A 25,591-nucleotide genomic window follows, 5' to 3' on the forward strand; every position below is an offset into this window, starting at 1 on the left:
TTTACCTAATCATTATTTGCTGAGTACCTCATGCAAGACTGTATATAATTTAATTAATAAAAATACTCATAATATACCATAATAATTACCATTTACTAGGAAATATAGAGCATACATTTAAACAATAAGACTATTAATACAGACTGATTTATAAAAACATTAATGCAAACTATTTGCCCTATTTTTCTCATGTAAAACAGTACCTGGTTTGAGGTAATCCAAAGCTGGTTCCAATACCAACACGAGGTAGATAATTTACCACTTTCTTTACTGTTGCAGGATCTGGGAAGTTGAACATTACAGCAACTACGACAAACAATGTTTTAAAAGTCAGAGAACACATGAGGACTTCCTTTTTTGCTAACCTGACTTCTTAGTCTGCTAAAATATTTACCATGACTTTGGGTATCCATTAATACAATTCTTATTGTATTTCTTCATTTCATACTGTATATAAAGGTTTGATATTAATTTGCAGAAATGATACTTGTTTTACTTATAAACTCCCTTACTGTGGATAGTTCTTTCTCTTAAATACTGTCAGGAATTCTAATAACTGTGCTACACTAGTGTCATATAAAGCTAAGACTATCTAGCTACCACTTGGAATTCACAAACCTGAATTACTACAAGTAAAATATATTTCTATGAATTTCTAGAAAAAATTATTAAAATTACACTTTATATAATTACACAGATAACACAGGTAAAGGCTATATATATATATATATATATATATATATAAAATCATTAGTTATATTTATATATATATTATATATATATATAATATAAATATATTTATATTATATATATATAATATATATAATATATATATATATTATATATATAATATATATATATAATATATATTATATATAAATATAACTAATGATTTTATATATATATTTATATATATATATTTATATATTTAATATTATTATTTATATTATTTATATATTATAAAATCATTAGTTCTATTTATTTCCAACAATGAACAGTTTTAAAACAGTTATCTTAAGGGCCTGCCTGGCAAGCGCAAGGTCATGAGTTTGATCTCTGGTACCAAAAATAAACAACTAAATAAATAATAAAAATAAAAAGTTATCTTTTCAATGCTTATATATGCATACTCATATGTCCATATATTCCAGAACAATTTGTGTCCTAAAGAAAAACTTTGCCTCTATGGTTAATAATAAAATTTAAATGATTTTTAGTTATTTTTATTTTGATTACATGAGAATAGCAAGAATCTATCAATACATAAACACATTCAGGATATAAATGTTAATTTAAGACATCTATATATTTTTATCCATTTCAAAAGCATAAAAATAAAGTCTTAAAATTATAAGAATTTAGAAGACATTAAGTTCATTAGTCCTGAAATTTTAATTTTATGTTATCATCAATGTTAGAATCACAGGTTACAAATGCTCATCAAGAAGGTAGTCCTAGGGGTTTGGGGATTTAGCTCAGTGGTATAAGCACCTGCCTTGCAAAAGCAGGCAGTCACGAGTTCGATCCCTGGTACCGATAAAAAGAAAAAAGACCAAAAAAAAAAAAAAAAAAAAAAAAAGAAGGTAGTCCTTCTCTTCTAGTGTGAAAAAATACTTAAGGCTAAAAAATAAAACAAAAAAAAATGACTTTTCTAAAGCTTTTAAATACTGGCATTATCAACATGTTTTAGATAAGTAATTAATCATTTACGAAGGCCCTACAAAATGTTTAATAATGCCACACACACATACCATCTAAGTAAGTCTTCCTTTATATATCCGCTATTACATTGAGGAGAAAAAAATGAAACTAACCCATCATAAATTATGGCAGATAACTAAGGCTATGAGGGGAAGGCAAGAATAAGACATTCACACAAAAGCAAAGATGCATAAGAAATCAAAGAAGGAAAATGAATGAGGATGAGCAAATAATAAATACTGTAAGGTTGTATCTCCTTTGGGATATGAAGAATGCAAAGTGAACTCAAGTGTGAAATATTCCTTTTATTATTTGTATAGAAGAATAATGTTTAAATTAGAAAAAAAGAAGAGTTTATTGGCCAAAAGAGCTCATTGAAAAGGAAGGAACATCCTTCCCTAAAGACATCATAAAGGAAAAACAAATGTGTGCTCACGGTGTGTGTGTTACTGACCAAAGAAAAACACTGCACCATCAACCTACATATGCAAAAGGAGTCTGCACAAAAGTTGCTAGCTTTTACAACATTCTCCCTGTATAGCACCAATACTACCCAGCAATGCTTTTCTTCCTAATTTAGCTTGTCTCCTTTTGCAGTATTAATGGATTTCACCAAATTCTATTCTAAATCCACAAACAGAATTTTAGCTCAACTTTCAAGAATGATATAATGATGTAAACAGGGGTTTAGCTTAGCAGCATAAGCACCTGCCTGGCAAGCGCAAGGTCACAAGTTCAATCCCTGGTACCAAAAAAAAAAAAGACCATAAAAAAAAATTACATAATACAAAAAAACCACAATTCAGTACTGTTTTCTGATGGTTCCTGTATAAATAGCACAGATTAAGCAAGAGATACGATAAATGTTATGAATCATTTGGTTATCGTCTCCTGTCCCCAAATGCAGCCACCTTCCAGAAAGAGTTCAAGGATCAAAGCAACACTGAGGACACCACCTATACAGTGTCTACAAAGCATGCATGGTCGGAGAAAGAACTACAAATGATGCTACAAATGATCAAGTTGAGAAAAGAACACTGAAGACCCATGTGGTATCAAAAATGAGGTTATGAGGCCAGAGGGTAGACTACAAACTCCAGTCTAATGGAAACAATACATGTGTGGCATGCTCAAAATGAAATCTTAAAAAAGAGATGGAAGTTAACTTTGTAGTAATGTGCTTCTGTAACATATTACCTCTGTTTGCCATAAAGATCTCCAGAGCTGTGTTCTGCAAAAGATAACGACGAGAAAAGATTGATCGTATCTCTGTAAAAAGCCATTTTCCATGCAGGCCTTCTGTATATGCCAGTATCTAGTAAGAAAAACAAAATATTGCAGGTAAGTGCCAACGCTAGACATTTTTGTTGCTAAAACAGAAAAGATTAAGAACTTTCAAGAAAAAAATAATTATTGAAATATTTTAGAAAAAGACTAAGAAAAAGACTAATAATTATTGAAATATTTTAGAAAAAGACTAAGACTATGTTACAATATAACATATGAGTAAAAAAGTGAAGCAGAGTAAAATTATAAAACATGTAATTACAAAAATGTACCTGAGCATTTAAAAACAATGATATAATTTACTGCTTCTCAAGAAATTCCTATTATGTTAATGATTCATTTAAGTACCATTATGAAAAGTTTCAGATGAAAACTTAAAACAAGACTTCAAAAGAATGTCAGTACTTATGAAGCATCCATTGCACATAACATGATTATAATTTGCCCAATACTTTTTACACACTTTAAAAGATAGATATAAGCTCATAACTTTAGAAAGTATCACACTTTTAAGGTCACAATTATGGCAACTCATTCAGAAAGCACAAGACTAACTCTGTAAGAGGTTAAGTATCATTTTGTCAGCTCAAGCTAAGCATAAACCTGCAAATGAACTCAAAATAATCTCTCTAAGGAGTATGTGGTTGTCAGAGTAACTTGTTAGAATTCTTGTCATCCCGTGTGACAGACACAATTGCTTAAAATGCTTTGCCAATTCAAAGTAATCCTGTCTTTAGTTGTAAATCCCAGCCTTGTTATTCAAGTTTTGGTTTTCAAATAGATCATCAAAAGCTTAGTTATGAAAGTGTTAAAGGAAATAAGATTCAACATTCCTCCATAAGAAAATAAGACACATTTGCTATAAGATTTGATGGAAATGTATGAAATTAAATTAAAAGCTAAAGAGATATTGTACAAAAATGACTGCCATTTAAAAACACAATATTTGATTATGGCACTACATTATGGGGATAAAGATAGACAAACAGAGGAAAACAATACTAGAGAGGAGAACTTTTCTATAAATTGTCCTATTTTTTGTTTTTGAGATAGGGTTTTGCTATGTAGTAAAAGCTTGTTTTGAACTCACTATGTGACCCAAACTGGCCTCCAACTTCTAGTGATCTTCCTGCCTCAGCCCCTGATATGCTGGGATTATAGGTGTGTACCCCCATGTCCTGCTGTCTTTTTAAAAATCATTTCCATTCTTGAAATATAACACCAAAAAGTATATTCTTCAATACAAACTGCAATTTTGTTGAAAGGAAAAAAATCCTTATTTAATTCAGGAAGTATTTAACTTTTTCTACAGAAATTATTCTATTTCTGGCACCTAGAACTAGAAAGTACATACAACTCCAAAATGTTCCATTTCAGGGAAAAATAAGATTTAAAAAGAATGAGGTAATAATCCTGATCTGAATTTCAAAACCTAGGACAGAGATAGTCTACTACTCAGTCACATAGCAAATACTATTACATAAGATCAAGAGGAACTAACGAGTAGAAAGGGAACAAAATTACTAATGTTACTATCAAGATTTAACTATGCTCTCCTCTGCCTCTAGAATGTTCTTTTCTCCAACTTCCACAGGGTTGGCTAATTTTCACATTTAGATTTCTACTCAAATTACCTTCTCGGAGAAGCCACAGAGTGTAAATTCAACCTCCTCAGTACAACTTCATCCTACCCCAAATGCATTGAATTTTCTTCATAACACTGATCACTAACTCAAATACTTGCTTGCATATCTCTTGATCCTTCTGCATTAGAATTCTACAGTCTAACCTCTATTTGAGCAAATACTCTGAACACACTCTATTTTTCAAGGCCAGAGAAATACACACAAAGTATTCAGTGACTATAAATGAGTCAAGGTGTGGTGACCTAAGCTTCACATATGATCTGATTCACTTTGGTACACATGTATTAACAAAATTTAAAGTAAACAAAAGAATTTTAGCAAAAGGCTATTTACATAAATACTCAGATTTCTACCATCTTAGGAAAAACTGGAATGAAAATCTGGCAAAAATGGATCTACATGGTAACAGCTGGCATGCACTCTCGAGCAATTTTCAAGCATTCAGTACTATTTACCAATCTGAAAGAGCATTCACTCATATTTATTGCTCATATTTCTATGCATATATGAGTTGGCCACTCTGAGCTTATCAAATATTAGACAATCTAATTTAGGTTGTATAACACAATCTACTATAAACAACCATTGTACCCCTAAGGAAAATGAGCTCTGACCATATTTGATAGTTGATACAAAGTCTTTTGGCAATTTAACGGTAGTGTAGACCACTCCAAGAATCTCTAAGCCAAGTCCAGAGCTTCCTTTGTATATTACATTACTACATTTCTTTAAAAGCCTTAAACATTTGTTAAAATAGAATCTAACACATTAGACATTTAACCAACTACATTTACTTTCCTGCACTAGAGTTAAAGGCGAAGAAGAAAATCAAAGAAAAACAATCAACAATGATCCTTTAAGCTGTATGATGTTCTATGAGTAGCACACAGTAGTCTGAAAATTCTACCTTTTATTAGTAAAGCACTATATATAACAAGACCTATTGCTCATGATGGTGATGCCAATCACTGCAAAGTCATGATCACACAAATAAATATGTAATTTTATTCTAGAGTACTGCATTTGTTAGCAGAGAAAAGTATGATAAAACACTTATGGCCAGGGATATAGCTCAGTGGCACAAGTGACACCTGGCAAGTACAAGGTCCTGAGTTTGATTCCCAGTACAAAAAAAAAGACACTTATATGATTTTAATGTATTTATATTCCAATGCATGGTTATTCAAAGTAAAACAACTTATATTTCACTACTTGAAATATAAGTGTCACACTTCTTAAAATGTTTTACTGTTGAATGTCTACTTTAAAAAATTTCAAAATGACACAAGCCTCATACCCACTAACCTTATAGTATCTACTACTTTGCCATACAATTGCATATACTTTAAAAATTAAAGCATTACAGAAAGAATTCAAACTATCCCAGATAACTTTCCATTTTCTTTTGTTTTCTTCCTCAAGTCAATCACCAGTCTTCTCTTGTAGTTTATCCTCTTAATACAATTTTTTGTATTATCAGTTCATATATACTCATAAATCCTATTTAGTATTACCATGCATATTCCAAACGTGACATAAATGGTATTATACTGAACATTTGGTAATGTGCTTTGAAAGCTAAATATTTTCAAACTCAGAGAAAGAAAAAAAATCGTTAAAAATAGCCAAAGGTTATTTGGCTATTTTATCTAAAATTAAACTTCCACAAAAATACTAGCCAGTTTTTTAAAAGACAGTATTTTTAAAAAATATTTTTATGTTAAGAAAGCTGGGTTTTAAAATAGAATTGAAGAATTCCTTAACTAAGAAATTACTACCTGAAATTTATATAACATTTCTTTAAAGTATTCATTAGGAAAAGGTGTCAATACTGAAAAGCAGCTGTAAGCAAGAGGTTCATTTCATATTGGAATAGTATATGCCTGGTCTGAGGCTTCACTTCAAAGTCTCTAGAGTTCAATTAAAATTGGATTAGGTAGAAGCAGACCCTTCTTTGGGATGTTCCGTTCACTGAAACTCTACATACACTGACAGCACCCTAGACAGAGGTCTAGCCCTCCAATGAATCAGTTGCCATGGAAACCATATCATTACCATTGCTGTGCAGTTAGGACCCTGAGTCTAGAATAGGTTGAAAGCTAAAACCCACAGCACTCTCTTTGAATGTCTTCCACCTTTTTTTAATTGTTGTTAGTATGGTTATTAGTAAATCTACTTTCAATTTTTTTATACTTGTCTCAGCAAAGCTAGCTGATGAATTAAATGCTGAATAGCTTTAGCAGAGAAATAAATCAGTATTTTATTTACATACATATGTAACATACAAATATATTAAGTTTATCTTAAAATATCAAACATATCTTCTTTAAAATTATTTTAAAATGTGCCTTCTGAAAAAGCGTGTATTATTTTCTCTAAATAAGACAACACATGTCTTCCTTATGCCCTATAAAATATACTGAATACGAAGAGAAACTTTTTTGTTACGTTGCATTTATTCTTACCTTAAAAAATAATGCATTTTCACTCCATTTAACCACCAGTTTCACAAAAGACTATATATTACTCCAAATAAAACATTTTTCTGAGTTCTCATGCAAGAACAAAAATACAAACCTGCACTTACTGCCTAAATACCTGATACTCTTATTGACTGCATGGCTGTCATTTTATAACAGTAGCTTTAAAATGGTAAAAGCTATTCTTTGTTTTACTTAGGCTTAAAAAAAAAAGGAAGTTTTGTTTCAAAAACTACCCTCAATAAATTATAAATGTTTTAAAATTCTTAAAGGAGAAACATTTTTAAAGAAAATGTTTTATTTCAAAAATAAGAAATATTTACACTGGACTCCGAATATATCAAATCAATAACCATCTATTCTTATCCCAATTTCTAGAGCAGTTTTACTCTTTATGTAATCCCATACTGATTTCTGAAGAGTTTGGTAGTAAGAATAAAATTAATTAGCACTTAAAGGATAATATTTTAAAATTTCATGACAAAACCATTTTCAAACCATATGGTTATATTTAACGTAAAAATATTTTAAACTTAATATACAACAAAATAATCATACCATAAATTAAGCAATACACTATAGAGAAACGTCTAGAAAATACTGTCTGTACGATATTTCCATGGAATACAATAGTAAATTATAGTCACAATTATGTTGTAGTATGAGAAAAGACTAAATATCTGAAATATTTTTAAAGCAATTCATGTTGAAAAGTTCTCTTGTATGAACACACTTATAAATATATATGCAAATATCTCTACCAACAAAAGCAGCAGTTTGAATAAGTTCAAAATAATTTTAATAAAGTATTTTGAATTATATTATTAATAAAGTTCTACATTTTATATACTCTTCTTTGAATTTTGTTATCAAACATAACACTGAATTTATTCTAATGAAACTGAATTCTCATCAGTTTAAGAATTTACTCACCAGCCAAATGACTAAGCTTTAAGTTTCCATATGACTTTAACCTTTAAATTCTCAAAGACATTCTAAAAGCAAAATTGAGAGGTTTCTTTGCATGTATAAATGACATACAACTGACTACTGGAAAATTCTAATATGGTAACTTTGCTATTGAATATATATTCATAAACACAAAGAATGCCCTTCAACTTTAAAGGGAACCAAATAATAACAAAAATGAAAGTCATGAATATTAAAGAAAATTACTTTTTAAATTAATTATGAGTTGTTACTTAATTTTTCTCATCTCTATATTTCCTCCTGTTTACTAGTGCTATGCAGTAGCAGTACAGTATTCTTAGCATTTTCATGGGTGACAAATTCAATTAAACATATTCATTACTCTAATGTTCTACTTGGCAGTTTTAGTCAGCATGAAAAATTAAAAATATATAAATAATATGCTATATGACCTTTGTATTGATTGGGCTAAAATGGCTTTAGCCTGGGTATGGATGATGGGGCAGCTGGGAGGGGAAAGAGGGAACCATATAAGTACACACACTCTTGTGTTTTTCTCTTCCAATTACTGAGGGAGATGATAAAACCACAGCAAATGATGTATCAGCTCATTTTATCTTATCGCTTTGGGGCTAGGTGACAATGAAGTTCATATTTCACTGGCTCCCATTGAAGATTGTGAAAATTACTTGCCCTCATGACCTGAAATTTCACTTGAAGACAGAAATTTCTCTTCTGCAAAGTAATGCAATTTTTCAGATGTCAACCTTTAGCCCAGCTTTAAAAATTAATTTCATTTATATTAACCAATGATATTGATATTTTCACAGAACACTCTTTGATACATGAAGCACTGACTGGCAAATTGATGTTGCTTTAGATGGGTAAAACTATTTTACTTTAAGCTGCTATGGCAGACAGATTTATAGCAAACTGAAATTCCTGCTTCATAATTTAATATTTGTGCTGGGATGATGCACATTTAAGCCCTTGGCCTGTGAATAATTCAAACTCTTTACTTGGTTCTGTTTTATTTTCAATATTCTTCAGCTTAAAAATAATTTGCATTCTAAATGATATATTATAAAAAGCTATCTTTTTTTCAACTAGCATTTAACATATATCTTAATGAGTCAAAAGCCAAGTGCAATAGAAATGAAGTACAAGAACAAAGCAGGGATTTATCCACTTCGAAGGAATTTCTAATGGAGCTTTTGAAATTTATACATGCATTCTGATTGCTTTCTGAAAGAAGGTAAGATTCCAGAACATACCACAAAAGCAAATTACAGAATAATATTGAGGAAAGCCATAATACCAATTTTATCTGGGGCAAAGTATGAAAGTGTTCCTCTGATTGTAGTATAGGAAATGCATAAAGTACTTTTAACTGGTATAAAAAAAATTCAATGTAAAATTCCAGCATTTTGTAGGAAAAAGACAATTCTTGTATTAATACTCTTTCATTATATTAATACAGTAATATAAATGTGCATTGGATTCAGGTATCAATTTACACTCTTAAGAAAAAAGGCCAAGAATGAGATTCAATTTTGCTACTTTTTCACAAAATGGTTTAATATTGATCTGCCTAACTATGCATACTCAAAATTACTTTTTATGCTAATGATACGCAAACTGTTTTTCTTCAAAAAATACTTATTTTTAGTTTATTTATTTTTAGTAAACCATATGGGAAAATGGTATTAAAAATTACACTTCATGATTTTTTTTATTTAGATTGGAAATATTTCTGGTCAGCTCTCCCATCCAAGTACTAACCAGGCCTGACCCTGCTTAACTTCTGTGATCAGACAAGATCAAGAGTGCTCAGGGTGGTATGGCTATAGACTATTTCTAGTCAGTTCTAAAAAATGTTGCGGAAAGAACACGTATTATCATGGTTTCAATCTAGGAGTCTCTTTGTTTATTATATTCCTCCCACATGCTGATTCTCTATAGTTATTACTTTTTATTCTTACAGAGTTATGGTTGAATCTGCATTAATTAAAAAACAGACTTTTTAAATATATTAATTTAGCTTACAATGTATACTTTCAAAATAGCCAAAGGATACAAACTGTTTTTTCAAGGGTTAATTCATGTGTGTACACACGTATGCACCTGTGCACACTTTTGCATATGTTCACATGTACGTGTTTTATAAAAGGAACAGAACCCAAGGCCTCTCTAGGCAAGCACTTTACCACTGAGGTACACATCTCCAGCCATTTCTTTGCTTTATGAACTGAAGCTCAGTCTCAGATTGGTATTCAAAGCTCTCCCTACATATCGGAACTCAGTCTTGAAGTTACAATGAAATCAGCCTGTTATTAACAGTATTTTCTTTATAGCAAGTAAGAATTAAGTTTCTTTGCTTCACAAGCTATTTACAGGAAAACATTCTGTTACCTTCAGAATGCTTTCTTTTGTTGTTCACATATAGCAGGGAAAAGAAATGCAAAATAGGAAAAAAATTGCATACAACTTAATGCTAATAAAGCTAAAATCCCCAAAGGACATTTTTTCTGAGTCAGTTGGAAATTTTTTTTCTACTATTTTCAGTTCTCTGCCTTTGATTAAGTAATCAACTCGTTTAGTTGGACTAGATTTTAAATAAATAAGTTCATATTCTTTTCCATATGAAACTAAATTCTGTGCTCTCATTCAAGTTTAAATATGATTGTAAAAAAAAAAAAACTACTTTCTTAAAGGACACAGTATTTAACTATGGATGCAAGTTAAATAAGACATAGGGGCTGACCCAGCTGGGTCACTAGTTATAGTCATCTTTCTACTCATGGAACCTAACACAGTCTCAAAAACAGAACACTGATGGGCTGATGAAGGGCAAGCTCAGCTCACACACTACTAACCATCTAAATTGGAGAAGATTAACAGAAGCATAGCAAAAACCAAAAAGGGATAAGCGAGTGAAGTGGCAAACTACCACACAGCCTTTTTAAAAACTCAAATGCATCACAGTACTTCTTCTGATGAAGATTTGCCCTTTCATCTAAGCAACAGTGAAAATGAACATAATATATGGGGAAAATTGTTCTCAAGACAGTGAAAGACAGTGATCTTGGCAAACGGAAAACAAAATGGTGACATCTACTACTGCCTAAGCATACTACTGTCTGCTAGACTGCAGGGCCCACAGCAAGAAAGAGTAACCCTGTCACAGGATAATGGTCCATTGAGCACAGCCCAAACTACAGGGAAGCAGCTAACATTTGCAGGACAGGGTCATAGAGAAGAGAGTGCTGCAAAGAACCAGCACCTCAAGATCAGCAGACTTGCCAGAAAACTGCCCCACCCATGTGTGTGAGATAACAACCAGAGGCCCTCAAAGGAAACATTCTCTTAAATTGGTGAGCAACATCCAAAGTTCCACAGCCTGAGGAAAAGATCTCATGCTTCAGTGATGAGACTGAGTACTCAAGGGTTTTGCCATAGTGGTGGGGGGAAATTAGTGCCAGAATCAAATGCATTAAAGATTTATAGGAACAAAGAAGTACCACACAACTGGGGAGAATTCACCACAGCTAGCATTCAATTAAAAATTATCAGGCTTGCCTGCAAAAGAGTGGGAAAATATCACCCATAATGAGAGAAATTAAAAGAAATAAAACTAACCCAGAGAGGATACAGAATTGTTAGAAAAGAACATCAAATCAGACCACGTACAATTTATAGTAAAAAACACTACTATGGATAAAGAGAGTCACTTCATAATGAAAACAGATAATTTTATCAGGACATCATAGCTATTTTAATTTTTAAGGCACTCATTAACACAACTTTAAAAATACATGACACAAAACTTAGCTGAAAGGAGAAATATGCTAAATCACAATAAAGCAGATCTCAATGCTATCCCAATAATTGATAAAGCAAGCAGGTGAAAAATCAATAAAAATACAGATGCCTTGAATGTGACCATCAACCAACAGGATCTGACATAACAGGAGGATCTGTATATAGCAGTGTACACTGCTGTGTAAACGTACACAGTTACAAAGACAGACCAGCCAGGTACGATGGTGTCCACCTCCACACTCAGGAGCCCACAAGATCAAGACCCTGTGCACACCTCAGGAAAAAAACACAGATGGACAGACAGACAAACACAAAGGGGGCAGAGGTGTCATGGACCCAAAGCCAGGTTGTAATAAATTTCATAGGCTAACTGACAGGAAGTATACTCTTTGACAATAATAGAAGTGAGTTAAACAGCATAACATTAAAGCCATAGCAAAACACAGTGAATATAATTGAAGAAAATGAACTGCGTTTTCCAAAATTGCTAAGAGTAGATTTTAATTATTCTTAACACAAATAAATGATAAATATGTAAGGTAATGGTTATATTAGCTAGCCTGAGTTTAGCATTCCACAATTAATACATGTATTAAAATATCACACTGTACCAGGCTGGGGATTTAGTTCAGCGGTGTAAGCACCTGCCTTGCAAGCACATGGTCATGAGTTCAATCCCTGGTACAGATAAAAAAAAAAAAAAATCATGCTGTACCCCATTTAGTATAAATTATTTTTCAGTTAAAACAATAGAAGTCAGTAACAGAAAACTATTTGTAAATTTTCCTAAATTTATAAACTAAATGACACACTCTTAAATAACTGATGGAGCATGGAAAAACAAAGAAAATTAGAAAGGTCTTTTAATTGAATGTAACTGAAATCACAACACAGAAATGTGCAGAATACAGTTAACACAGTGTTTATAAGGCAATCTATATAGCACTAAACATTTATAGTAAGGGAAAGAGGGAAAGTCTCGTTATCAATTGATTTTGGATTCCATCTTTTTAAAAATCCACAAAAATAACAGAACACTAAAGTCAAAGAAACCTGAATAATAAATAACGAAAGAAATTTTTTTTTTTCGTGCCAGGGATTGAACTGATGACCTTGCACTTGCCAGGCAGGTGCTTATGCTGCTCAGCTAACCTCCTTGGCCCCCTCAAAGAATTATAAAAAACAAAAATGTACAAAATCAATGAAACCAGACATTTTTTTTTTTTGTCTTTTTCCTTTTGATCGGTACCAGGGATCGAACTCACAACTGCCTGCTTGCAAGGCAGGCACTTATGCCGCTGAGCTAAATCCCCAGCTCCTGAAACCAGAGATGTTTTTAACAAAAAAAATTAGCAGTATAAATAAACTTCTGGTCAGACTGAGCAGGCAATAGAAGAGACACAAATTACTAGTGTTGGGAATTATCCATATCAGGAGACAACAAATTTTATAGAGATTAAAAGGATAGTAAGGAAATATTATAAGCACTACACTGGACAATTTTGACACAATAGTCAAATCTATTGAACGACACAAACTATCAAAGTCCTTCAGGAAAAAAATACATAACATGGTTAGCACTATTGATATTGAAGAAATTAAATCTATAGCTTACATTTTCCCACAAAGTAAACACCAGGTTAAAACAGTTTTATTGCTAAATTCTACTAAGCAGTTAAGGTAGCAAAATTAACAAAGCTATCCAAATTCTATTAGAATATTAGAGTAGGGAGCATTCGCTAAATCATTCCATGAAGCCAGCATTACCCAAATGTCAAACCAGACAAACACCATATAAGATAAAATGATCAGGGCTGGGGATTTAGCTCAGCGGCATAAGCACCTGCCTTGCAAGCAGGCGGTCGTGAGTTCGATCCCCGATAAAAATGAAAAAGACAAAAAAAAAAAAAAAAGATAAAATGATCACAAGATAGTCTCCATTTAAAATTTTATGTCTTCTTATATGTTTTATAATACTTATTGTGCATATGCCATAAATAGATTAAATGTCTTCTCAAACTACAAAGAGAAGTTCTATGACTATTTTGTCTTCAAAAATTGTACTTCCCTTTACGACCCTCAGAAATGTCTCTATCACTCCCAGCAAAATAGCACATATCAGTAATCACAGCTCCTCAGGAGGCTGAGGCAGGAAGATCACAAGTTCATGGCCAGTGTGGACCACTTAAAATCTTGTCTCAAAATAAAAATTAAAAAGGAGTGGAGATATAACTCTGTGGTAAAGCATCACCACATTCAATCCCCACTACTTAAAAAAAAAAAAAAGCTTCATGTATTACATGCCTGAAAATAGCCAAAGAACTAGTAAAAGGAGAGTGCCATACCTTGAACAATTTGCATACAGAATAAAGTCATAAAGAAATATTTTAAGCACATCAGTGCATATTCAGTCTGATACTTTGTGTTCTAGTTGGCATGTTTTAAAGAGCCAACTGCGGAATATAAAGCGCAGTCACAGTTAACGTGATGTGACATTAGAACATCCACACTGCACAGAGGCAAAGACAGTTGGCTCTTGGCTGTTCAGCCCATGTATCTACCTATAAAATCTAGAAATTGAGAAAATGATTAAAGCATAATTGGAATGCCAAGTTATGAAGAAAATGTACCTATAACTTCATAAATGTATGTAAGTAATTAGTGACAAGATATTATTGACAAACCCAAATGACAAAAGACAGAGATGGAAAACCTACTTCATGATGAAGGGTCACAATAATATTCAATGGTTATACAAATTCATGAGAAAATGCTATAGAGTGAATGAGTAGAAAACATACAAGGAATTTTGTAAAACTAATTCAAAGTTCTAACTTTTAAAGAATGTCCAGGAAGAAGAGGCGAGGAGGACTCCACCCTGACCAGCCACAAAGGCCAGCTGACCCCGTGTCAGCACTGAGGTCCAAGTGCATGGCCACCCATGAGAAGGCTGCAGGGGACACAAAAGCAAGGGACAAACCACCGAGTTAGTCTCGGGGTTGCCTGCAAAATCTGCTCCTTCAAAGACAGAGCCCAAGTCTAAAAAGGTCCCCGTACCTAAGGGAGAGCAGGTACCAAAGCAGGAGGAGGAGAACTAATGCCAGCATGGACAGGAAGAACCTAGTTTGAAAAGGAGCTTCTAAGATCTGGCAGGCCCGGAGGTCATGGCGCAGGGCTCCAGGTGACTTACATGCAGTGGGACTGTGCAATCTGAAATGCTTTCATGAAGTTTCATGAAAATGCAGAACTGTGCTTTCCTTTATTTTCATTAAGCAATGTTGTCACCACACAGAACTTTACTATTACTAAAGAATGTCCCCAAACCAGATTGACGTGATGTACACTTTCTCCACCAGTTTTGAAGGAGATTCTCCAGGCTCCCAGGAGCAGACTTCCCTGATGCTGATGGCAAGGCCACCTTGTGGTGTGAGAAAAGGGACACTTGTTTCTACACCCTCCACTCCTTCTACCAGCACAGGTTCAACCATGTTAAGCCCAGAGATCTGTTGAGATTTCAGCTCCACCCAAAAAAACTGGTTTCACCAGTTACAGTGGCAGTGTAGACCCTCTACTGAGATGGTGTTCTCCAAAGGAGCCCCTTTTCTAGACTGTGGATCTTCACATTGATAATTCTGTCATTTTCTTTTCAATTCCTGAAAGCCAGGGAGGACTATGAAAAACTGTTAAGTGACATCCTAAGTGTGACATGTCAACTTTCACTCTAAACTTTCCCCACTCAAAGCATCAAATGAAGATGTTGTTAGGTTTGCAGTGGCTTTCAGAGCTTTGGTAGCCTAGCTAAGCAGCAAGTCTGAAAGTAGTGTACTGTGATATCTGTAGGTCATGCCTGAACTATGATTGTTTACGAAAACTATCTTTAATAAAGATGGATTCAGTTTATCTAAGAAAGAAATGTTAAAAACTATTAGAAATAAGTAAAGTACTAGAAACTACTAGAAAAAAATACTATAAAAAAGTACAAACGAGATACTGTGTAACAGAAACAGCAACAAATCTGATCTGCAAAGGGAATGCAGACACAGTGTATGCTGCTGACAGAAACATGAAATATAAAACACCTTTGGAAAGTAATCTGACATTTACTTGAAAAATACAAATGCTCACCAGTGGTGGTGGCACACACCTGCAACACTAGCACCTGGGAGGCTGAGACAGGACCACCTTGAGTTCCAGGCCAGCCTGTACTACACAGTGAGACCCTGTCTCAAACAAAACAAAAAAATACTTTGACCTAATAAACAGACTTAGGAAAACTTAAATAGAAAAATGTTTCACTATCTATGTATGTAAGAATGTTTATCGTCTCACTTTTCATGCTTACAAAAAAACACAAAATGGAAACAAGACTGTGAGACCTGAAGCACATCACTGGGAAAACGACTTCCTCACTCACAGAAAGAAGAACAGATTAAAGCCAGGTTGGTCAACTTGGCTGACTATCCACAACAAATATACTGCGGAGAAAAGCAAAATATCAAACTGCATATAGGACATTATATTCATGTTCACTCTATGCAGAGAAATAAAAAATCTGAATGAAAGGTTTTTGTCAAATTGACAGTTTTTGTATATTATTAGTGTGTAAGATCAAAGTCAATTTACTTCTTTTAGTAGTTTCCAGAACTTTATCTGTTAACATTTTTTTCTCCTTTACTATTTCCAAAATCCTTCCCATAGATTCTCAGAGCTCTTCTTCACCTACGACTCACCTCTCTTAACTGCTCTAACAACTCCTCTTTCTCCTAAGCGGCATCCATCAGGGGCCACCTCCGGGCGACCACCGGCACCTGGCCTGTGTGCGCCTGGCCCCGCAGGGAAAACGGTGAGTAGGTCCCAGGCTTTGGGGGTGGTTTTTATTTCTGAGCGCTGTGCTCAACACCTGCACAGCCTCAGCCGCCCACATTAGCAGAACCATCTGCTCACTTTTACACTGACACGGGTCTGGGTCTCTCCCAGATCATGGTTTTCTTGCTTTTCATGGTTTCATCCATTTTCCTTCATTTGTGACTGCCACTGAAAACAGCGGTGCCAGAATTAAGCAAACTACTTTCTTCTAAATGTCGAAGCCTCCCACACGCGAGAATGAAAACGTGAGGGTCTCCCTAGAGGCCCGAATCCATCCTGCTCTTGGTTTTTATCTTCAAAGTGTGGAATCACTCTCTTGTGGAGAAACACGGAGGGGGCAGTGTTTGACAAATTCTAATAAACTCATATTTCTGGGTAATCATCCAAGGGTGAAATAAACCACATCCACCATGCCTGCGCAAGCTCCCCGGGTCAGGGCCCTCCCGAGCATACTCGTCCTGGTCAGAGCACCACGAGCCCGGAACCACACTCCGGGACAGACTCCCTGGCTGCCGGCTACCTTCCTTCCACTGGGCAGAACGCTTCTGAGGGTGCTTCATCTTGTGTTACGTAGTAGTAATTTGTAACTTGTTAGCAAGGGGTAGTATTTGGCTGTGTAACTGAGCACAATGGGTGCCCTCCATTCTTGGCCTGGATATTCAATTTGTTCTTGTCTTTCTGTGGACCTTTGTCTCCAGTCCATGGGGTAAATACGCAAGAGTGGCATGCCTATTTGTAGGTTAGGATGTTTGCAAGACCTTAGGGAAACTGGCAGAACAATTTTCAAAGATGCTTCACTACTCTGCCCTCCCATCCATGAGATTTCCTGTTTCTACAAGTCCTTGGTAACACTTGGTATTATCAGACTTATGCATTTTAGCCACCACACTGTGTAGCTGTGTCTCATCATGATCTTCCTAGATGAAATGATTTTGAATACTTTTTCAGGTGTGCATGTGCCTTCCTTCGTGAAGTTCCAAATAAAATCTTTTGCCAGTGTTTTTTTTTTTATTGAACTGCCTTTTTTACTATTGATATGCTAATATTTAGTACACTTAAGTTTTTTGTTAAGGAGGTGGAGATACTTTCTCCTACTCTAAGGCTTATCTAATTCATTTTGTTAATAATACCGAACCATGATAAGATTCATATTGTTGAGGTATTGCTTTCTTCTGGGTTTCTAGGTCTTGAAACCTATTGTAAATACATTTTAAAGTGAATTTGTTAATTTCCTCAAAAAGAACTATGGAGGCTTTGGATGAGATTGAGTTAGATTTGTGTATCGATTCAGGGAAAGTTGTTAATCTCGACAGCACTGAGTCTTTCAATCCATGAGGTCATAAATTTCCATTTATTTAGGTTTTAATTTCTGAAAACTATTGTGCAATTTTCAATAATTCTTATACTGTATTATATTCTACATTACCTACTTAACTTGAAAGTACATTACTCGAACATAAATGGCATTATTCATTTGCTATTTTCAAACTGCTCATAAAAAACAAGATTTAAAATTTAGTTTTGCATCATGTGACATCTTTAGTAGTTTTGGATTCCTCTCTATACAATTCTATTTTCAAATATTCTTTTTCATCCAATTGACATAGCTTATTACTTAGTCTTGTGCCATTCACTGACTAGTACAATGCTGAACAAAAATGGATACAATTTTAAGGAAAAGGCATTCAATTTTTATCATTAAATAAAATAGCTTTAGTTTTTTCCAGGATGCCCTTTCCTGAGTTGAGAAGGTTCCATTTCTAGTTTAAGTTTTATCATTGGTAGGTACTGCTTTTTCTTAAACAATTTTTTTGAGCATCAACTGAAATAAATTTTCTCCTTTATTTGATAAATATGTTAACATACACTGATTAGTTATTCAAATATTACTCTATTCCTGAGGGACAAGCCCATTTGGTCATGATAATCTTTTTAGTTTACTGCTAAACTTGATTATCTAATATTTTGTTTCGGATATTTTTTCACTCATATATAAAACAGACACTATCAAGTGTTAACAATTTTGTTAACAAGATTGTGACAGACTCATAAAATGAATAAGTATTCCTTATGTAAAGTTTATATTGTCTTCCTTATGTGTTGGATAGAATTCACCAATAAAGTCATCTGAACTAGGCTTTTCTTTGTAGAACTTCTTTTTAAAAAGCTATTCATATTATTTATTTCTAATTATATACCCTGTAATCACTAATCGTGACTGTATACTAAACAGTAAAAGATACCTAGCAGATAGGAGAGCACACTTGAGGGTATGACTATGGGTATTTCCAGAGATGACCGACAAGCCAACAGACTGAGGGAGGAAGACCCACTGTGATTGTGGGTGGCACCATGCAATATACTTTCCACCTAGGTGGAGTGAAAAAGGCACAATAAAGAAGACGACCTGTATTTGCAAAGCTCCATCTGATCTGTTTGGGCAGGCCCCTTATTTTACTGCTACTGCTACTACCAATGGACTTCACATTCTGCTGCTTCCATGCAGACTCACACCAGCACTTCTCCAGGGAGTTGCCAGGCCTTCAGCCTTGGACTGCCCTGTATCTTTGATTCTGCTTATTCAATAGCTGTCAGCGTCACAGACTTAGACACTTACCTACTTAATCTTTAGCTGGCTACCTACTGGATCCTTCCCCTCTCCACCATGCAGAGATCCACAGTGGACTATCTCAACTTAGGTCTTATAAGCCTATCTAATTAATCCCCTTGCATAAATTATATATATATATATATATATATATATATATATATAATTATACATATGTAACTATATATGTATAACTATATAAATTCTTTTTTCTCCTATTGATGCTGCTGCTCTAAAGAACTGTAACTAATATGTGAGCTTTGGAAATTTCACTTTCTGGGAATGTATTTATTTTATTTATGTTGTCAAATTCTTATTTCAAGGGCATGAATGATGCCATCCTTCATTCCTGATATTGGCATTCACAGCTTCTCTTTATAAGCCAGATGTTTATTAATATTACTAAACTTATTAAAAATAGATTTTGATCTTATGATATTTATTTCCTTTTTCAAAATATCCTTTTACTTTTTTCTCTTCATTTTGGTCTTTCTTAGGCTTACTTTGGGTTTAAATTGCTCTTCTTGTAAATTCTGAAGGTTGAAGCTTAGGTCTCTCATTAAAGTTTTTCTATCATTCATAGATATTATAATTTATCAAGTTATGATTTTTTTCTGGTGGTACTGGAAATTGAACCCATATCCTTCACACTGAGCAACATTCTCAAATTTTTAAAAAATTTTATATAGGGGTCTCATTAATTTGCCCAGGATGGCTCAAACTTGTGATCATCCTGTCTCAGCCCCCAGAATACTGAGGTTACAAACCTGTGCCACCACACCTGAATTAAACTGAAGTAAATTTTATAGTTACAGATTTTCCTGCAGGTTTTATCTATACCTTAAAAATTGTGATATGTTGTATTTTCATTATTATTTTAAAATATTTTCTAACATCCTTCATGGTTTCATCATGTTTTTGAAGACTGTACTGTTTCATTTGGAGTATTTGGAGGATTTCCAGGCATGATTTTCATTTTGCTTTCTAGTTCACCTGTACTATGGATGAAGAATATAATTACAACAACTTGAATTGTATCAAATTAGTGCATCTTGCTTTATAACCCCACAAATCCCCAACAGAGTTGTGTTGTACAAACTAATTCAGACCTCTCCTGAGCTGGGACACCCATGAGAGGCTCCTTGCCACGTGACCACACAGCGAGAAGGCCCTGGCCAGATGCGCTCCCTGGAGCTTGGACATCTCAGTGGACGTGGGCAACATAAACTGTGCATTAGAAACCACCTGGTTTACAGTACTTTACAGCAGTGGAAAGCAAACTGAGACAACCACTCTATCTCATTTGTAATGAATTTGAAAAACTCTGTGTTGTTTTAAAATCATGTTTAATTGTAATGAAACCAACACTATCTCAAGTAATTATTGATATGGCTATAGTTAAGTTCACCATAACTTTTTCTGTGTGTCCCATTTATTATTTCTTTTTACCAGCCCCTCGTTGTGGGAAAAGAAATTCATATTATTTATAAATTGCCCAGATGCAGTCATTTTTTTCATAGCAGCACAAATGGATGAAGACAGAACACAGCCCAAAAAGTAAAGTGTTGCTCTAAAAAATGTGCAAGAACGTGCAAGTAGCTCTGGAGCTCGGTTAGGTTGAAGGCTGGAACAATTCTACAGCGATGGATGAGAAAATTCTTGATTTCCATCAGCGAAGCATTAAAGATGACTCTGTTGAGGATTCTAGGAACATCCTGAGTCCTACAGATTATCTAAGTGACCATGAACAGAATGGTAAAAACATGGACAATAAAAGCCATCTGAGAAGGTCTTCGATGGAAATGAGTATCTTACCAGAAACTAGTGAAAAGACCACCAGCTTTGAGATAAAGTAGCAAACAACTTGGCTGAATCATGTTCTTGTTCTGACACTCTATAGAAGGCAGAATTTAAAATCAAAGAAGTAGGATATTTGGTGGGAAAAAAATGAGTAGTCAATGGATTCCATAGCTTCCCTTAACTGCTTATGATTAAAAAAAAAGAAGAAGAAAAGAAAAGAAAAAAGTCAAAAGGGAAGCAGAATGTGAAGATTTAGAAAATTCTCAGTCTGGCTCTGTAACCAGTAGGACGCCACAGCTGTGGTCAACTGGCCATCTGACTGAGATGAGTATCTACAGAAGAAGTGAGAAGTTGTTCAACAAGGCGATGGAATAATCTCCCCAAAGGCCTCCAAGGTTTGCAGAGGTTTCCACACCTCACAGATCTAGAGGGGCAGGATCCTGAGAGCAGAAGGGTTTCAAGAGGGGCACAAGTCACTTTGGGGCTACCCAACACCAAATCAAGTCTACCCAGTGCCCATAACTATTTCAAGTCTCTGTTCCACACATTTCAGTGCAGAGACCCTCAGCTGCTCCAGATGCAGTTCAGGAGGTGACAAAGGCTCCCTCTATGTGGTAATTCTGCAGGCACTCAGAGTGTAAGAGACTGCAGAGAAATGAATGGCTTCTTTCTTCTAGATGTCAAAAGTCCCGCAGAGAGCCTCACGGTCACAGCCAGCCACAATACTGCAATGCCTAGTAGAGCTATGAAGACAGGGCCACTGCAAACAATAGGAACAAGGGTACTGCCCAGCGGAACAAGGAGAGCAAAGCCACCTCAAGACCCAGAACTACAGAGCAACCCTCATGCAGTACAAGAATGAGAGAGCTGCAGGCGAGGAACTTCAATGCATGAGAGATGAAGAAGAGCTGTAGCTGGCAAAGCCATGGGGCACAGAGCTGCTGGAAGCTTCAGGAATCTGATCCATGCTCCACTGAGTCTAGCAAGCATAACATCCAGGAAAAGACTATTTTCAAGTCTCAAGTTTTAGTATTATTGGTCTTATTGGAGACCTGTTACCTCTTTCTTCTTATTTCTCTTTTGTAATGGGAATACCTGCTTGGTGCCTGCCCCATAATTCTTTATGTTGGATGCAAGCAACCTGTTTGATTTTATAGGCTCACACCTGGACAACAGTTTGCCTCAGAATAAAACACATGTGCAAGCCTCACCAAATCCAGTTTAGATACCATTCAAGAGCAACTCTAAATTTTTGACTTCTGAGTAATGTTGGAAGGAGTTAGGGGGCCACTGGAATAAAACGAAGGTATTTTTCAGGAGAGGACAAGAATTTGCAAGGCAGGGATAGAAGGCTCCAGTCTGAATACCCCTGAAATGTGTGTGCTGAAGTTTAACTTCTAATGGGGAAGTATTAAGAGATGTGGCCTAAACACGTCACAAGTAGAAGGCAGCATCCTGCCCTTCACCATGTGACAGCACAGCAACAAGGTATCGTTAGGAAAGCGCAGAACATCTCTCATCATACAGAAATGTCAGCACCCTGAGCATGGCCTCCTCTAGCCTCCAAGATTATAACAAAGAACTTTCTAGTTGCTATAAACTACTCAGTCTCAGTGTCTCTGATATTTATTACAGTAGCAGCTGCATAGAAAGCTGCACAGTCCTCCTTACATCCCCATTTTTCTCTGTAAGGACCACATTTTTTTCCTGTTTTGTGGCAATTTTAGTCTTTTTTTTTTTTTAATGTATGGGAGACCATGAACTAACAATTATTAGGCCTAAATTTTACCATCTTTATTTAGATAGAGTGAAGTCATGTGCTGGTAGACAGTTAACTAGATGATTGTTCTCCAGGGTTTGTTTAGGTTTGTTAAGACAAGCACAGAGTAGTATATTCCCCACGGGCAGAGTGGAGCAGTCTGCCATAACACAAATACATAAGCATAAAATGAAAAAAATGGGGCAAAGTGTAACAGAAAATGATTTTACCTTAGAGCAAGTTTACTAATAATACAGACTGTTTTCTTCCTATACTACTTTTCACAAAGGCAAATGATTCCACACACGGATTAATTCATAGGCTTCTTCCAATGTCTATTTCAGCACAATTTTACCTTGAAACACATGACAGGAGGTGTGAATCTAGGTTAGTATGTCCAGGTCAGTCTGACTCCTGGACTTCCCAAGGGATTACCCACAGCCAAGGGTATATACACTAACTTCACTGTGCTCTACCAAGGGAGCAGATACTAAACCAAACACAAAGTTTAAGTATGTTATGCACTTAACTATCACATAGACTATGTTTCTTCAATTTGATATCATATTTATTAAGGGTCTCCATAGTCTGGAAGGACCTATTTCACTAACAATACAATACAGTAAGTAACACACTGAGTGAAAAAGTGGTATTTAATTTTTATCCTTAGGTTAAAAGTCATCCCTTCAACCTACCAGTGTGGTGTATTTTGAAATACAGTTTACAAAATAGCTACTGGTCTCATTGAAATATTATAAATATCAATTAAATGTATAGGTTAGTTAAAAAATGCTATTTTATCCAAAAGTGACTAATCATATAAAAACTCTAAATTCCAATCTTGAAAGGTCAATATCCTCTTAGCTTCTTACCATCACAATTCCAAAACCTGACAAACACAATCGTTTTAATACAGCTTAATAACAATTTGTGGTTTTTGGTTTTTTTTTTTTTTTTTTTTTTTTTGGTACCAGGAATCAAACTCATGACCTTGTGCTTGCCAGGCAGGCACTTATGCAGCTGAGCTAAATCCCCAGCCCTAAAATTCAGGTTTTCTAAAAGTCACCAATGTATATACTGATATTTGTTGAAAAACTTGAACAACTCCTTAATAAACTGCCCAGTTACACAGATCACTTCTACTAAGGTAAATTTCTTTTTAAATAGATTTATAGTCAATGTATACTGAAAATGCAAAAAGTTAATAACTTTTTCTACTGACTTTTCATGTTGCATATCAGCTACCAGTTCAGAAGGCACTGTTCATAATCTTCGTAATTGTAAAACTGAACAAAATACGTTACGCAGCATGTAACATGCTCTGGCACTTTTTTTTCTGCTGGAAGAGAACACACTTCGGTTACATAGTTTTTCAGTTATGTTTTTATTCATACCCCCAAAGATTCATTACTTTGATGGCCATTTATCAGAAACCCAAGTTCAATTTATAACAGCTACTGAGATAGCAAATAATTCAGCCTCAGTGTCTGGGTATGTGAAAATGGGTTGTGGGCTGGACAAATGGTCTACCTGCCTGTGATACAGATTAGGCAATCATTCAAACTAACTACAGACCTCTAGAACAAATACAGGGAAATACAGCTTCATTGTAGCTGATTTTTCTGGTTTAGTGTAAATTCGTCTTTCAGGGAGTTACAGTATCATCAGACTGTCATGGCACACACTTAAAAACCAAGATTCAGTAATGTAATAACACTGGCACTTCAGAAGTTTTATAAAACACTGATTAGTCAATATATCTGACAATATACCTATTTTACACTAGGGCATCTTATAAGCCTCTGCTATTTCATTTTCAATAAAAATGTATAAAGCCTATTATGCTTGGTTATACAAGAAAACACAGGCATCTTTCTCTTTTCATATGTAAATAGGATTTACTTTGTTCCTCTCCAACTTCTCATCTCTGTCTCTTGTTTTTCCTTGTCTTTAGAAGACAGAAAGAAACATTTAGAGAAGGAGATTGTTGGCTATCCAGATAGAACCTCACAAAGTTCATTAAATCCTCACAGTTTTTGCTAACTTCAATAGAATTCAGCTTTACTCACTATTTTTTTGGGGTTCAGAAATAAACTATACTATCACAAAACAAGGTTTATCTCTGTGAGCAACAGATTTATATTAACTACTTATGCAAAGGTCAAAATATAGCAGAAAGCATTTTAAAGGTCTGCAGAAAGCAGAAATTGCCAAAAAAGAAACTAGACAAGGAGTATATTCCTCTCTTATACAGAAAAAGGAAGGGAAAGAAGAAAGCCAATTAAATTCAAGATGATGGTTTATTCATTTAAAATATGGAATATAATATTCATCTTCTGGCTAACCTTGGTAATGGGACATAAATTTTTATCTCTTATCTTGCCCTATGATAGACTCTGAAGGTTAGTTAACTCAACCTCCTTTTTCCAACTGGTGTTTTTTTGTTTTCTCTCTTCTCTCTCTCTCTTTGTCATCTTCTTTTCTTGCTACACACTGGAAAAACATTTGAATGAGATGTATAAGGAAATCTGGTAAGAGGCCCAGGGGATCAGTACTTTTCCAACAAAAAGCACAAATACACTGTTGTGACCTTTTCTCTTCCTCCCTTTATTTTTTATCCTTTTATTCCAGTAAAAAATTTCAGACATACACAAAAGAATAAACTATTGTAATAAAATCTTTATGCACCTAC

General features: G+C 34.6%; 1 protein-coding gene across 6 annotated transcripts in view; it reads right to left on the reverse strand.

The window, feature by feature from the left end:
- Lrba (LPS responsive beige-like anchor protein) overlaps positions 1-25,591 on the reverse strand; it is a 662,281-nt gene that overhangs the window by 193,179 nt on the left and 443,511 nt on the right. For all 6 annotated transcript variants that reach the window (XR_010039211.1, XR_010039212.1, XM_003476894.5 and 3 more), the window contains exons 41-42: positions 2,899-3,016; positions 204-306 (exon numbers count right to left, since the gene is read on the reverse strand). Coding sequence is in view for 4 of the 6 variants with exons in the window: in XM_003476894.5 (XP_003476942.2) it covers positions 204-306; positions 2,899-3,016 (221 nt within the window). In the remaining 2 variants the exon portion in view is untranslated. The remainder of the gene's footprint in view (positions 1-203; positions 307-2,898; positions 3,017-25,591) is intronic.

This window comes from Cavia porcellus, unplaced genomic scaffold, assembly GCF_034190915.1.
Source record: "Cavia porcellus strain 051 isolate PalLab524CR breed Dunkin Hartley unplaced genomic scaffold, mCavPor4.1 scaffold_14, whole genome shotgun sequence".
In the NCBI taxonomy this organism is placed as follows: Eukaryota; Metazoa; Chordata; class Mammalia; order Rodentia; family Caviidae; genus Cavia; species Cavia porcellus.